The sequence below is a fragment of the Phyllobates terribilis genome, unplaced genomic scaffold (genome assembly GCF_046119375.1).
Source record: "Phyllobates terribilis strain yellow unplaced genomic scaffold, ASM4611937v1 Scaffold_13__5_contigs__length_258822181, whole genome shotgun sequence".
In the NCBI taxonomy this organism is placed as follows: Eukaryota; Metazoa; Chordata; class Amphibia; order Anura; family Dendrobatidae; genus Phyllobates; species Phyllobates terribilis.
This window is the reverse complement of record NW_027362773.1, coordinates 112,852,879-112,868,925: the sequence shown is the minus strand read 5'-3', so window position 1 is coordinate 112,868,925 and position 16,047 is coordinate 112,852,879. Positions and strand designations below refer to the sequence as shown.

Below are 16,047 nucleotides of genomic sequence, written 5' to 3'. Positions count from 1 at the left end.
TCCGCGTCTCCGGACTTTCTGACTGGGGATACGGGACCGTGCACATTCCAGACCGGGTAGAACCTACTCTGGCACCACACAGGCTCCCTCCTCTGCAGTATTTCTGGTCAGTCACATATGCCCAAACCCAGGGAGCTTTCTGTCCGTCCCACTCACACAGTCACATATTATGCCTGTGCTCTTTGCAGTACTAAGTGGCCCGCGGGTCTGACAACGGCTTTCTGCTTGACCTGCAAGCCTCCCACCATGCTGGCACCCCAAGACCCCCCTGCCGCCCAGGACGAGGTAACTCCCCCTCCTCCGGAGTGGGCTGTTGCTATGTCCCAGTCTGTCTCTGACCTCACCAAGGTATCTCAATCTCTGGTGCAGGTCCTAGAAAGTTTGCCCATGCTATCCACGGCCACCAGTGCTCCGAACGTTCCAACGGACGATTCGCAGGCACCCCTGCCCCCTCCTTCTAAGGGCAGACCGAGGGCACGTTCTCAGAAACGTACTCACACAAGCTCATCCTCCAGCTCTCCAGACTCCAAATTGCTCCCTGCATCTCACACCTCTTCCCAAGAGGCCGCTCCGGGATCTGACACTGAATCAGATTCTGACTCTGGATCCGATACGGACCAATATTCTAAAGTCCAGGACATGGTTGACCGCCTTATATCGGCCGTCAATCACACTCTGCATGTTAAAGAGGACGAGAGCCCTTCTCAGGACTACTCCTTTTCCTTCAAGAGAATTAAGCGCCCGGCACGCACCTTCTCTAACCATTCAGAATTTCAAAACTTTGAAAAACAATGGGAGCATCCAGAGAAACGCTTCACTGGAAAGAAGCAGTTAGACATGCTATACCCATTTAACCACGACCTCGTCAGCAAATGGACGGAGTCCCCTTCTGTGGATCCTCCTGTCTATCGTCTTTCGGCTAAGACGGTACTGTCCCTCCCAGATGGTTCTTCCCTCAAGGACACTACAGATAGACAGGTTGAGGCCTTGGCTAAGTCAGCCTTCGAGGCTGCTGGCACCTCCTTTTGTCCTTCCTTCGCCTCAACTTGGGTATCAAAGGCAGTCTCCGCATGGGCCAAACAGCTTGGGCAGGGCATCCTTTCCGGGGCTTCCCCAGACGATCTGGCTGACCTAGCGGATCAGATTGCCCACGCAGGGAAATATCTCCTCACGGCATCCCTCGACGCCGCTACCTGTTCAGCACGCGTCTCCAGCAATATCATCGCTATACGTAGGATTCTTTGGCTGAAGGCTTGGAACGCCGACCCGGCTTCCAAGAAATCACTAACAAATCTCCCTTTCCAGGGCTCCAGACTGTTTGGGTCTAAATTAGACCAGATCATCTCTGATGCCACTGGGGGCAAGAGCACTTCCCTTCCTCAGTCGAGACCTAATCGCCCTTTTCCTAGAAAATGTTACCTTCAGTTCCGGTCCTTTCGTCGGTTCTCTCAACCAGGATCCTCCTCTCAACAGGACCGTACCCCAGCACAGCAAGACAAACGTAAGCCTACCTTTAGGCCAACTCCCAGCTGGCGTGCAAAGGATCGCTCTTCCAAGTCCTCTGAATCCCGATCTCGATCCAACAGGTTTTCCTCAGCATGACGGGTCACTCCCACCTGGGATTTCTCCCAGGGTGGGCGGCCGTCTTCTTCTGTTCCGAGACCCCTGTGTATCGGCAATAGAGGATGCCTGGGTCAAGGAGATAGTGACCTCAGGCTACAAAATCGAGTTCAACACCATGCCAAGAACACGATTTCTCAGGTCCCGCCACCCGCATTCATCTCGACTTCCCGGTTTCCTTCAGGCCATTGCCTCCCTTCTGCACTCAGGAGTTATAGTTCCAGTCCCCATCCAAGAAAGGTGTTCAGGTTTCTACTCAAATCTTTTCATCGTTCCAAAAAAGGACGGCTCACTACGTCCGATCCTAGACCTCAAACAACTAAACCGACAGGTACGCGTACGGCACTTCAGAATGGAGTCCCTCAGGTCGGTAATCGCCTCAATGGAGGCCGGGGAATACCTATGTTCAGTGGATATTCAGGATGCGTATCTTCACATTCCAATTTACGCACCACATCAGAAGTTCCTTCAATTTGCCTTCCAGAGCGCACATTACCAATTCACTTCTCTCCCCTTCGGGCTTGCCTCCGCCCCGAGGGTTTTCACAAAGGTAATGGCGACGGTCATGGCCATTCTACGAGCCAGGGTGATTGTAATTATCCCCTACCTCGACGACCTAATGATCAAGGGTCCCACATTCAGGGACTGTCTCCACAGTCTCCAGATCACCCTGGACACACTTTCTCGGTTAGGCTGGTTGATCAACACAGACAAATCCTCCCTGGTCCCATCTCAGCGCTTAACCTTTCTAGGGATGCAGTTCGACATGACCCATGCCCGGGTCCTTCTCCCAAGGGAGAAGATAGACTCTATCCGTCGGGGGATTCACCTTCTCTCCGACCCGAGTCCACTCCGCCTTCGCTTGTGCATGAGTGTCTTGGGAAAAATGGTGGCAGCCATGGAAGCTGTCCCGTTTGCCCAGTTCCATACCCGGCCTCTTCAACTGGCCCTTCTGTCGGCATAGGACAAGAACCCGTCGTCTCTAGATCGACGCATCAGGTTACCTCCTCATGTCAGAAGTGGACTCGTCCTTCTTCCTTCAGACTCTGGAGGTCATTCCTGCCACTTCGCTGGCAGGTAGTCACAACCGATGCCAGCCTCATAGGTTGGGGGACAGTCTTCCTCCACCACACAGTGCAGGGCCGTTGGAGTCTCCACGAAGCCTCCCTGCCAATCAATATATTGGAGATAAGGGCAATTTATCTGGCGTTGCGTCACTGGCAGGACATTCTTGCTGGATTCCCAGTCCGCGTACAATCGGACAACGCCACGGCGGTGGCGTACATAAACCGTCAGGGAGGAACACGCAGCAAGTCCGTCTTCAAAGAGGTGGCAAGAGTGCTAGTTTGGGCCGAGAACACTGTTCCGGCAATCTCAGCAGTGCACATTCCGGGGGTCGACAATTGGGCGGCCGACTTCCTCAATCGGCAGGGCCTTGCCTCAGGAGAATGGTCTCTCCATCCCGAGGTGTTCCATCAGATATGCTTACGATGGGGCACACCGGACGTCGACCTCATGGCTTCTCGGTTAAACCACAAGGTTCTATCCTTCGTAGCCCGGTCCCGCGATCCCCTTGCGATCGCTCAAGATGCGCTAGTCATCTCATGGTCTCAGTTCCAGCTCCCTTATCTATTTCCCCCTCTACCATTGATTCCTCGGGTCGTCAAAAAGATCAAGACAGAGGGAGTACAGGTAATTCTAATAGCCCCGGATTGGCCAAGACGCGTCTGGTACGCAGATCTGGTAAACCTGCTCGTCGACTCCTCCTGGAGACTGCCAGACCGTCCGGACCTCCTCTCTCAGGGACCTATTCTTCATCAGAGTTCTCGGTCTCTGAATTTAATGGCATGGCTATTGAGGCCGCAGTGTTAAGGAAAGCTGGTTTTGCGGACAACGTTATCCAGACCCTAATTAGTGCCAGGAAACCCGCAACCTCGCGCATACACCACAGAACCTGGAGAGCTTTCTTTCGTCACTGTGAAAAGGATCAGCTAGCTCCCATGTCTTTTCACTACCGGTCATTTTGGCCTTCCTTCAGTCTGGCCTGGAAGCGGGACTCTCTCTAAGCACTCTCAAAGGCCAAGTTTCGGCCTTGTCTATTCTATACCAGCAAAACTTGGCTTTCTGTCCTCAGGTCAAGACGTTTCTGCAAGGGGTGGCTCACCTAGCGCCGGATTATCGCCACCCGGTGGTTCCATGGGACCTTAATATGGTCCTGAGCGTCCTTCAACAGCCCTCATTTGAACCCATTCAGGACATTTCAGCCTCTCTTCTCTCCTGGAAGGTGGCTTTTCTGGTGGCTATTACCTCTATTAGGAGGGTTGCAGAACTCGCAGCCCTCTCTTGTCGGTCACCATTTCTGGTATTCCATCAAGACAAGGTAGTGCTCAGGCCGGTGCCTTCCTTTTTGCCAAAAGTAGTCTCCTCTTTCCACATCAATGAGGACATTGTTTTGCCTTCCTTCTGCCCGGCCCCAGTGCACCCTCGGGAGAAATCCCTGCACAAACTGGATCTGGTCAGAGCTCTGCGTGTGTACCTTTCTAGAACGGCTCCCCTTCGGCGTTCGGACGCCCTGTTTGTCGTTCCTGAGGGGCGTCGCAAGGGTCTCCCTGCTTCCAAGTCAACAATCGCCCGTTGGATACGTTCTACCATTTTGGAAGCATATCGCGTCTCGGACAAATCTCCGCCTCCGGGGGTAAGGGCTAACTCCACCCGGGCGGTGGGGGCCTCTTGGGCTGTTCGCCATCAGGCTTCAGCTTCTCAGATTTGTAAGGCTGCAACATGGTCTTCACTCTACACCTTTTCAAGGTTTTACAAGGTCCACACTTATTCCTCGGCTGATGCCAGTCTTGGACGGAAGGTTCTGCAGGCAGCAGTTGCCGGCAGTCAGACCTAGTCTGTGGCTACCTTTTTCTGTTCTCTCACCCTAGGGACTGCTTTAGGACGTCCCATGGTCCTGTGTCCCCCAATGAAGCGATAAAGAAAGAGGGATTTTTGGTACTCACCGTAAAATCTCTTTCTTGGAGCCTTCATTGGGGGACACAGCACCCTCCCTGATTTTGGGCATAGCTACAGTGGGCCCTGTTGGGCATCTAATATAGTTTCGCGGTTGTGCCATGTTGGGCATTGCATAGTTAATTGTTTAAGTTCCTCCTACTGCTTTAGCCACTAACTGGTGAGCTTCATGCCTGTAGGCGGGTGTATACTGCGGAGGAGGAGCTTTTTTCTTTTTTGCCTAGTGTCAGCCTCCTAGTGACAACAGCATACACCCATGGTCCTGTGTCCCCAATGAAGGCTCCAAGAAAGAGATTTTACGGTGAGTACCAAAAATCCCTCTTTATACACCATAAGACACACAAAAAAATGCAATAGGTAAGACAGGTGATGAAAAGCAGAGTTATTATGGAAGAGATAAACAGTTCTGGCTATAAATATTTTAGCAGTTAATAGATAAGGAGTGTGAAGGTTTTATTGTCCTGTGACTAGGTCCAGTGTTGTGATGGCCTCAGAAGTCTGAGGAGCACATTCCTTAGCTGATGTAGAATGGTATTAAAAGGTAACTTTAAATCTCAAAGAGAAAGAAGAATCTCAGAATATAAACTGATGGTGACCTTTAACACTTTCAGAGCAGGAATGAATGTGTCGCACGGATTTATGTCATTCTACATCAACTAAGGAATGTGCTCCTCAGACTTCTGAGGCCATCACAACACTGGACCTAGTCACATGACAATAAAACCTTCACACTCCTTATCTATTAACTGCTAAAATATTTATAGCCAGAAATGTTTAGGTGTTTCATCACCTGTCTTACCTATTGCATTTTTTGTGTGTCTTATTGTGTATAAATATGTGACTCTTCAGATTTTGAGGTATACTATGCCTGATGAAGAGACCTGAGTAGTCTCGAAAGCTTGCAATTTCTTACCATCTTTTCAGTTAGCCATTAAAAGGTATCAACCACTGAGGACTTTCAAATATAAATATTTTTCTATCTACTGGCTAACACGGTACAAGAATATATATTTGCCCTTTTTAGGAGACTGTAACCGCTAGGGCTCGTGCACGTGACCGTATTTTTGGTCCGAGTGTTACATGTTAAAAAAAATGTATCGTACTCGGACCAAATTTATTCAATAAGCAGTACAGATGAGTGATTGTTTTCACTGGCCGAATCTGTGTCTGAAAAAAACACAGCATGCACAATTTTCATCCGGAAATCGGAGAGACTCGCCCATTCAAGTCTATGGGTGCGAGAAAAAAAATCGGATGCCGTATGGTGACACAGTATAATATCCGATTTTTACGGATACTTTGCAATTCTGTAACATAGGAAACTGTAAATGGTCCTGTAAATGATTAATAACAGCTGAGTAAAGAAACGGATTGTACGTGAATGGCAAGTGAGAAAAAAAATCGTCCCACTTTTCAGGATGAAAAATGGACCAATTTTTTATATGCTTGTGTGACCCTAGCCTTAGGCTGAGTTGCCTCAAATTTACTTTAATCTGTTCCAGTTTTAAGTTGCTGACGACATGTTTTCACTCCTACACTTTTTAATCAGTACTGGTTAGGGTTAAAGACCACACGCTAAACTGATCCTTAGGCCGGTTTCACGCGTCCGTATATTTCCGGTACCGGAGACATCCGTGTTCCGTGTGGCAACGGTGTGCTGCCCATGTGCTGCATCAGGATCATACGGACCGGCGCCTGGGAATCAGTATACAGTTAGCGCTGTTCCCATGCGCCGGGTGCTGAACGCTGCCCTCATCATGGTTCCGGCCGGAGCTGCGATCCGCACCAGCAGGGACAATGATGAGGGTAGTAGCAGTCTTCTCCAGCAGTGTCCCTGTGTAAAAATTAAAAATAAGATTAAAATAATAAAATCCATATACTCACCTGTTCTAAGTGTCCTCTGCTGTAATCCTCTGACCGCTGACCCTGGGGAAAATGAGCCGCTCCAGCGAGTGGGCCCCATAGCTTAGCTCAGGAGCGGTGTCCTGTCACTCACTGAGCTCATCTCCGGGGCCAATCGCTGCAGCGGCTCATTCTCCCCGGCTCCTTGGCGTCAGAGGTCAGAGGATTACAATGGGGGACACTTAAAACAGATCTGTATATGGATTTTATTATTTTAATCTTATTTTTACACAGGGACACTGCGGTAGAAGACTACTACTACCCTCATCACTGTCCCTGCTGGTGTTGATCGCAGCGGCAGCCGGAACCACGATGAGGGCAGCGTTCAGCACCCGGCACTTGGGAGCAGTGCTAACTGTAGAGCTGATTCCCAGGCGCCGGTACGTGTCACACTGATGACACATGGATGTCACCCTGTCGGGGTCGTAGCGACATTCCACTCGTCCTCCAGTCACTCCAAATTAAGGCTATGAGCATGGGTCAACCATTCAAAGAATGAGTCAGACAACAAGCTGGTTCAAACTCAGAGCATGCTCAGAAGGCTACTGGCAAGCCACGATCTCAGCAATGTTCTGTCTTTATTTCCGCATGCACAAACTTAAATACACTACGTAATGGGGAGGGGAAAGGGGGTGTTCGGGGCGGGGTAAGCCATAAATGTCTAGTTTCCAGCCACTCCTGATTGGTCCACGACTCCTTAACTCAGTCTCTGGGCAGACAACAGTCAGTTGATGTTTTGGTTTCATTTCTCTGAAACAGGTGCTTGGCTGATACTGGCGCCATCTTAGCATAAGTTTCGATCTAAGTAACACGTAGCAAGGAAAGCTTATTGTTATAGGACACAAAATGGTGGTTAGTACATAAGCAAAGCGTATAAAAGTATAAAAGTGGAAAAATATATATTCTTTCTTACCCTGACAACCTGTGTCTGTTCAGTGTGAGGCACTTTTGCAGACCGTGCATCTGCAAAAAAAAACGGTCCGTGGAAACACACTGACATGTGCGCAGACCCTTTAGATTTAAATGGGTCTGCGTGTGTCAGTGTCACCACACGTACAGGAAACACGGACGTGTGAAAGAGCCCTTAAAGGCCAGGTTCACATGACTGTATTTTTGGTCCCAATGGTGCCCATAAAAAATGGACAGCACTCCGACCAATGTTATTTAATGGGGCAGTACAAACTGGCAATTTTGTCTGCATGGGAAAAAAATGGCAGCATGCACTAGTTTCTTCCATGTGTCGGATGAGACTCAAGCTTTCAAGTCTACGGGTGCGCAAAAAATAAAAAAATTGGATGCCGTATGGAGACTCATTACAGCATCTGTTTTTTTTTACGAATATATTGCAATTCTGTAACTTAGGAAAATGCAAATGGTCTTGTATAATAGATGCTGCTGTAGAAAAACAGATTGTACTCGGATGACAAGGGAGAAAAAAAATAGTCTGAGTTTTCTGGATGAAACTGATGAAACTGAATGATTTTTTTTTATACGTCGTGTGAACCTGCCCTAACAAGCAACATTAAGATAAATGAGATGTGCAGAAAATTTCTGTAGCAAATCCGCATTGCGTAAATATACCTTACAATCTTTTGTGAGAATGATAATCTTTTAGGGCTAATTAGATGTCGTTATATACACTATTGTGTTACTTTACATTCCAGGCAGTTCTTTTTTATTTAAAAGCATCAATGATGATGAAGATCTTTATGTTTGTTACCCGAATCTCTACTCATTTGCATTCGGAGTCATGATAGTGGATTACCTGATCTATATCGGATTGTTACTGCGCAGCTCCTGTTCCTTTAATATAAGACAATACTTTTATGAGAGGTGAGTTTTATGTAGTTCGTTCTTCTTCTCTCACTGTATATAGTGAGCAAATAAATGTTATAATAGTTTATTAGTACTTTTTTTCTTTTTGCATATAATGAAAAAAACATTTCCCTTCTTTAAAATGCGGGGAAACTTCAGGAGACACTACTAAAACAGTATTTTAGAGCTATTTTTATGTTTTTTGTTTTGTATTAGTTTTCCTTATCATTTAGTTTTCTTTATTTCATTTAGTTATCATTTTACTTTTTCTCTATTATTTCTATACCTTTCATTCTTATCAACTTCTCATAATTACTAGTACTTTATTTTTCTTATTTTATTTCAGGCTTGGGTGACAGCTGAAAACAAGAAAGTAATCAGCAAAATCACTATCTGATGTGAATATCTTCCATTATGAAGTAAAACTATTGAAATACATGAACAATCCAATAATATCAGAGCAGCCTCCATGATTTACATGTAACTAAAACAATAAAAGGAGAGTTGTAGTCCTGCTGTTTGGAAATGTTTTGCAATATTTAATATGTGTCAAATATTACATTGAGATTTACAGTCAGTTTTTAAGAATATAATTAAATAAAACAATATTTAAAATAAAAAAATACACACATATATACACTGCTCAAAAAAATAAAGGTAACACTCAAATAACACATCCTAGATCTGAATGAATTAAATATTCTCATTGAATACTTTGTTCTGTACAAAGTTGAATGTGCTGACAACAAAATCACACACAAATCATCAATGGAAATCAAATTTATTAACCAATGGAGGCCTGGATTTGGAGTCACCCCCAAAATTAAAGTGCAAAAACACTACAAGCTGATCCAACTTTGATGTAATGTCCTTAAAACAAGTCAAAATTAGGTTCAGTATTGTATGTAGCCTCCACGTGCCTGTATGACCTCCCTACAATGCCTGGGCATGCTCCTGATGAGGTTGCGGATGGTCCCCTGTGGGATCTCCTCCCAGACCTGGACTAAAGCATCCGCCAACTCCTGGATAGTCTGTGGTGCAACGTGACGTTGGTGGATGGAGCGAGACATGATGTCCCAGATGTGCTCAATCGGATTCAGGTCTGGGGAACGGGCAGGCCAGTCCATAGCTTCAATGCCTTGACCTTGCAGGAACTGCTGACACACTCCAGCCACATGAGGTCTGGCATTGTCCTGCATAAGGAGGAACCCAGGGCCAACCGCAACAGCATATGGTCTCACAGGGGGTCTGAGGATCTCATCTCGGTACCTAATGGCAGTCAGGCTACCTCTGGCGATCACATGGAGGGGTGTGCGGCCCTCCAAAGAAATGCCACCCCACACCATTACTGACCCACTGCCAAACTGGCCATGCTGAAGGATGTTGCAGGCGGCAGATCGCTGTCCACGGCGTCTCCAGACTCTGTCACGTCTGTCACATGTGCTCAGTGTGAACCTGCTTTCATCTGTGAAGAGTACAGGGCGCCAGTGGCGACTCCGCCAATCCTGGTGTTCTGTGGCAAATGCCAAGCGTCCTGCACAGTGTTGGGCTGTGAGCACAACCCCCATCTGTGGACGTCGGGCCCTCATACCACCCTCATGGAGTTTCTAACCGTTTGTGCAGACATATGCACATTTGTGGCCTGCTGGAGGTCATTTTGCAGGGCCCTGGCAGTGCTCCTCCTGTTCCTCTTTGCACAAAGGCAGAGGTAGCGGTCCTGCTGCTGGGTTGTTGCCCTCCTATGGCCCCCCCACGTCTCCTGGTGTACTGGCCTGTCTCCTGGTAGCGCCTCCAGCCTCTGGACACTACGCTGACAGACACAGCAAACCTTCTTGCCACAGCTCGCATTGATGTGCCATCCTGGATGAGCTGCACTACCTGAGCAACTTCTGTGGGTTGTAGAGTCCGTCTCATGCTACCACGAGTGTGAAAGCACAACCAACATTCAAAAGTGATCAAAAGATCAGCCAGAAAGCATTGGTACTGAGATGTGGTCTGTGGTCCCCACCTGCAGAACCACTCCTTTATTGAGGGTGTCTTGATAATTGCCAATACTTTCCATCTATTGTCTATTCCATTTGCACAACAGCATGTGAAATTGATTGTCAATCAGTGTTGCTTCCTAAGTGGACAGTTTGATTTCACAGAAGTTTGATTCACTTGGAGTTATATTCTGTTGTTTAAGTGTTCCCTTTATTTTTTTGAGCAGTGTATATATTATAATGATTAGTAGAAAAAGGAGATAGAATGTTACACAAGTTATGTGTTTTTCTTATGTTATCTGTGTAAGGTGCGCAAGGTGGTAGTCATGGGAGAGGGGCTGCTGTGTTCCCACACCCTGGCCCTCTACAAATAAACAGTGTCCCGATTCTCCTGTGCTATGCGTGTGGTGTGTAACACTCATGTTTTGGTTGCAGACCTCTGCTGTCTCCGGTTCTTCAACTTCAGGAACCACCGCACGCACATTAGGGGACATCAAATTCATTTTATAATAAAGAAGTTTACTTAACTGTCCATTTTCATCTCAATGAGACACGCAGTATTGGGCACAAACTTTTCCGTTTTTAAAGTCCATAGCACAGCACGTTCTGATGGCCGCTGTGTGCTCACCCTGAGCTATCCCTTTCCTCTTTTTCAACTCTGACCCCTGGGATACTCTGCTGCTTCCAAGAGTCCCGTCCCAACTCCCTTAGCGATTTCCCCGTCCAATTTCCTCTCCTAGGAAGATACTGAGGCACGCTTCTCAGTGCCTCAGTTGGACCGTAGGCCCCGGATGTTCCAGGAATGTCCGCTCCGAGTTTATGGCTGACATTCTCTTGCTGCTGAACAGCTCGTACTTCTCGTGCCCTCAGACCTCCAACTATTGCTCTCTCTCCATCTAATCTCTCACTCGCACTGCAGAAACCAAGATATGCTCCCCTTGTTACCTGGCCCGACCTCTCCCACACTGGAACTGTTCCTGAACACATCAACTGTTTCTATCCTAAACTTGTCTACTTCCTGTTCTTATGGGACTCATCATATTACTGTTCCCAATCCTATCTTATAACTAAATTTTAACCTATGTAATAATCGTATCCTTTCCCTAAATCTAATACATTTATCAGAACACATTGAGTCATCCACATATTATAGCAATACATTAACCATGCACCTTGGTGCCTATAAGGTTCTTTGCAGTAAACAACATTTTTTCATATACACAGGTTATAACTGTTTTTCTAATCAAGGGAGAAGCACATGACCGTCCCGGTCACCCTCTTACACCTGCTTTTCAACATTTAAACTTTTATTAGTAAGTAAAAATCCAATGAAGTTCTCCCTGAAGTAAAATGCAAAAAAGCAAGAAAACACAATGGAAGTGCCCCTAGCCCTGGAAGAGCATTCTCCAGTAAGAGGTAACTTTGTGGGCGCTGAAACTGTAAACTGCATGTGGGTAAAAACTTTGCTAGGAGATGTAGAAAGGTGGGTAAGGCATCCTCCCAGGGGCATAACAATCACAGTCACGGACGGTGTGGCCGACCGAATGCAACACTATATTCAGCTGGATTCAGTTGAAATGTATTAGAGAGTCTCCAGCTCCCTGCACCGCAATAGCCATACACGACGCTGGCCTATCAGAGGCTGGAGGCTGACGTTCGCGTGACTGTCATGGGCAGCACATGACTTCACTGTTGTGATCCCCTGCCTCCCTGCGTCAGCAAAGGAGTAGGAAGAGGACGCTGCACCTCTTGGGAACGGGGACAGGTAAGAAGAATAGTTTTATATATATATATATATATATATATATATATATATATATAATGTAGTTTTTTTTCATATATGTCTTGGAGAAGAGCGCCAGAATGGGGGACATTAATACAGAATGGGGGACATTATTAAAAAAAGAGCCTGGATGGGGGACACTCTTACAGGATGGGGGACATAAACTAATAATGTATGGTAGCAAGTGGGTAATATATTAACTGTAGGAGGCCAATTGAGAGACATTATTACTGAATTGGGCCAGTTGGAGGACTGGGGCTAGAATTATTACTCCACAATAGGAGTAATATGATAATATTGATAATATTCCCCATTGTGGTCCATATATTATTGACTCCTTCACCCCTGACCCTGTTTTCACCTTTCTGACCAGGCCAAATTTTTCAATTCTGACCACTGTCAATTATGAGGTAATAACTCTGGTATGCTTCAACGGATCCCAGTGATTCTGAGATTGTTTTTCGTGATAAGTTGTACTTTGTTAGTGGTTATTTAGGTCGATAGTTTTTGCGTTTATCTGTAGAAATATCAGAAGCATGACGAAAATTTTGCAATTTTCAAACTTATAATTTTTTATGCCCTTAAACCAGAGCGTTATATTGCACAAAATAGTTAATAAATAACATTTCCTGCATGTCTAGAATAAAGCTGCCTTATCACTTTTATCACATGGTAAAAAAAACCCAAAACAAACAATTACTCAATTGCTTCATTCTGCCCCCAAAAATCGGAATAGAAAGCGATCAAAAAAAGTCATGTGCCTAAAATGTTAGCAATAAAACTGTCATCTCGTCCCACAAAAAAAAAGCCGTCACAAGAAGTCGTTTAATCACTTATACTGCACGAAGAACGGCGTAAAAAATAAATAAAACCAATTCTTCACCTGCTGCTGATTTGTTCATTCTGCCTCCCAAAAATCGCAGTAAGGATGGGCGCACATTTTCGTCTATGCACTTTCATTTTTTCCATCCCTTATTCCAAGAGCTATAACTTTTATATTTTTCTGTCAACAAAGCCATGTGGGGACTTGTTTTTTGCGAGACGAGTTGTACTTTTGAATGACCCCATCCATTTTATCATGTGATGTACTGGAAAGCGATAAAAAAAATTCTAAGTGAGTCAGAATAGCAGCAAAAAAATCGTAATTTTGCATTTTTTTGTTACTTTACAGTGTTCAAAATGACCCGTAAATATGATTCTCCAGGTCAGTTTGATTACAGAGATATCAAACATGCATTATTTTTATTTTATTTAAATGGTGAAAAAAATTCTGAAAGTTTGTAAAAAAAAAAAAACATTTTGCTTGCGTAATTATTTTCCAAGAGATGTAACGTTTTCATTTTTTGGGAATATGGGGCTGTGTGAGGGCTTGTTTTTGGACGCTGATGTTTTTATTGATATCACTTTGGAGTAGATACCATGTTTTGATCACCTCATAATGCATTTTATTGTGTTGTTGCGGCTCCTAAAAAAACAAAAAAATGATAGCGTTTCGATTTTTTTCTCATTACGCCGTTTACCGATCAGATTTATTTATATTATATTTTGATAGATCGAACTGTTACAGACGCAGCGATACCAACTTTTTGCATTTTTTTAATTTTTATTGTTGATGGGGGGGTAAAGAGCAGTGATTTAAACTTTAATATATATTTTTTAAAACATTTTTTTTTCACTGTATTTGTTAGTCCCCTTAGGGGACTTGAACCTGCAATTTTCTAATCGCTTGTGCTATATATAGCAATACCACAGCATTGCTGTATATAGTAAAAATCACGTTTTTCTACGAATGCCAGTCACGGGCTAGTTTTCACAGGAAAGCCATCATGATAAAAACAGGGTCTTCAGCAGACCCATGGCTGTCGTGGAAATCCATCGGCGCCTGGCGATCACATCACGGGCGCGCCAATGGGCTCTTAGAATGATGCGCCCCCCCTGCCGGCGCACGTTACATGCCACTGTCAAAGGTTAACAGTGACATTTAACAGTTTAACAGCCACTGGCAGAGTTCCACTCCACAAGCGGCTGTTAGAAGCAATTGATGGCTGATAATCAGCTGCAGCCCTGACTTCCTGTTGATGTTCAATACATCCAAAGGCGGGGGCAGTGACGCCATTGATGATTGGGCGTCGGGCTCACATGTCATAACAACCTCACGTGAGCCCAGAAATGCGAGTGCCGACACCACTGGAACAGTGTTGGCACGAGAGGTGAGTATACGTGTTATTATTTTATTGGCACCATACATTCAGATCGAGAAGGGATTGCCTAGTAGTGGACAACCCCTTTAAGGGTACGGTTTGGGGTGTTCAGATTTTTGCGGCTGATTTATCAATTGCATTTTTAAAATGTGACATTTTTGCGCTAATGTATGAAATTAAATTTTGGTGCAAATTTTGCTACATTTTAGTGCAACTATTTGTGTTAATTCAGATTGAGTGTAAAGCCTTTTCAGCAGTACTCTCCAAATATGATAAAAACTCTTCTTTATTACATCACATTAAAAGCGAGGTTACAGGCAAGGGGAAGAGATGCAACATATGTGCAGACGATGACTGTTTTGCACTCAGTAGTGCTTTTCTACTCGGCTTGGACTGGCCCACAGGAGAATCCTCTGGTGGGCCCCTGAGCAGGAGTGGGCACCACTCTCTTATATGAGCAGATGTCATGGGTGTGTCAGAAGTGACAGACAGTCACCCTGCAGTTGTTCGCAGGTGATCTCTTCATTCGGCATTACAGACACCTTCTTAAAAGCTGTCTCTCTAGGACCCAGTGGCTACCTTCCTCTTGCTAATTAACACCCTGGCCTGGGTGTATAAATACCTGCTTTTTGCTAGAGGGAGGTGCCAGCGATACTCACATGACCCCTTGTGAAGGCTTGGAGCTAGTGCAGTACTTCTTCCTCGTTGGTGCTAAGAGGACGTGTGTTCATCTCTCTGAAGTTGACTAAAGCTAAGCTACCTTTCCTTGTTTGTTCCCCCTTGTTGTCTTTAGTAGTCAGTGGGGATCGACTAGCGCTCATCCCCTCCTTTCCCTAGCCAGGGCCAAACGCCAGGGAAAGACAGGGCGAGGTTCCTGTGTGGAGATTGGTGCAGAACCAATATAAGGACATTTAGGGGAGACAGGGTGATATAAGGTCAACCTACCCCCTTTCCCTAGAGCCTGGGCCCCCTTATCCCCCTTCCCTTTGTGTTGTAGTTAGTCATTCCTACACCTCTTATATGAGCAGTACTTGGCACAATACACTTGATTCACTATGTACAGACAAAGGCAGCATCTTATTCATTTAACAATCTACTCCGTTTATTGCTATAGAAATTTGTGAATGAGGATAAAGTCATATTTGCATGTAGCTGAAACGTGGGGCCCTGGAGTTGATGTTACTAGTGGGCCCTTGGCACCCCAGTCCGAAACTATCCAGGCTATATGCTTGCAGACCATATATTTAGTATCAATAACATAGTCACAAATTTAAATTCCAGTGATCGAAAGCAAACTCTGTAACGCCTTCCCCCTTCCTCCTACCATGTGCCATTTACAGTGCTTTCCAAAAGTATTGGCACCCCTGCAATTCTGCCAATACTTTTGTCCACCCCTTTTTTAGGTTTGGTGTGGAATTATATCCAATTTGGCTTTAGGACAATTCTTTTTGTGTTTTTTTCATTGAAGACAAATTAAATAAAGAGAATAATACCAAAGAATTTGTGATTGCAATCATTTTCAGGAAGAAACTGAGTATTATCTGTCAGAATTGCAGGGGTGCCAATACTTTTGGCCAGCACTGTATAGTACTGGCACCTTTTTATATAATAGCAGCGCCTTTGGTTCACCTCCGTTCCCAGGGATAGGTGTGATTATTACCTCTGTACTAAAGGTACACCCAAGAATAGATTGAATCCTATCTTGTGCAATCCTGAAACTTTTTCTGAA

General features: G+C 45.3%; 1 protein-coding gene across 2 annotated transcripts in view; it reads left to right on the top strand.

Moving 5' to 3' along the window:
- Nucleotides 1–8,866, top strand: part of LOC141173906 (transmembrane protein 272-like) — a 30,030-nt gene extending 21,164 nt beyond the window's left edge. For both annotated transcript variants that reach the window (XM_073658451.1, XM_073658452.1), the window contains exons 6-7: nt 8,202–8,370; nt 8,699–8,866. In XM_073658451.1, coding sequence (XP_073514552.1) covers nt 8,202–8,370; nt 8,699–8,708 — 179 coding nt within the window. In that variant the 3' untranslated portion in view covers nt 8,709–8,866. The remainder of the gene's footprint in view (nt 1–8,201; nt 8,371–8,698) is intronic.
- Nucleotides 8,867–16,047: the final 7,181 nt, after the last annotated feature.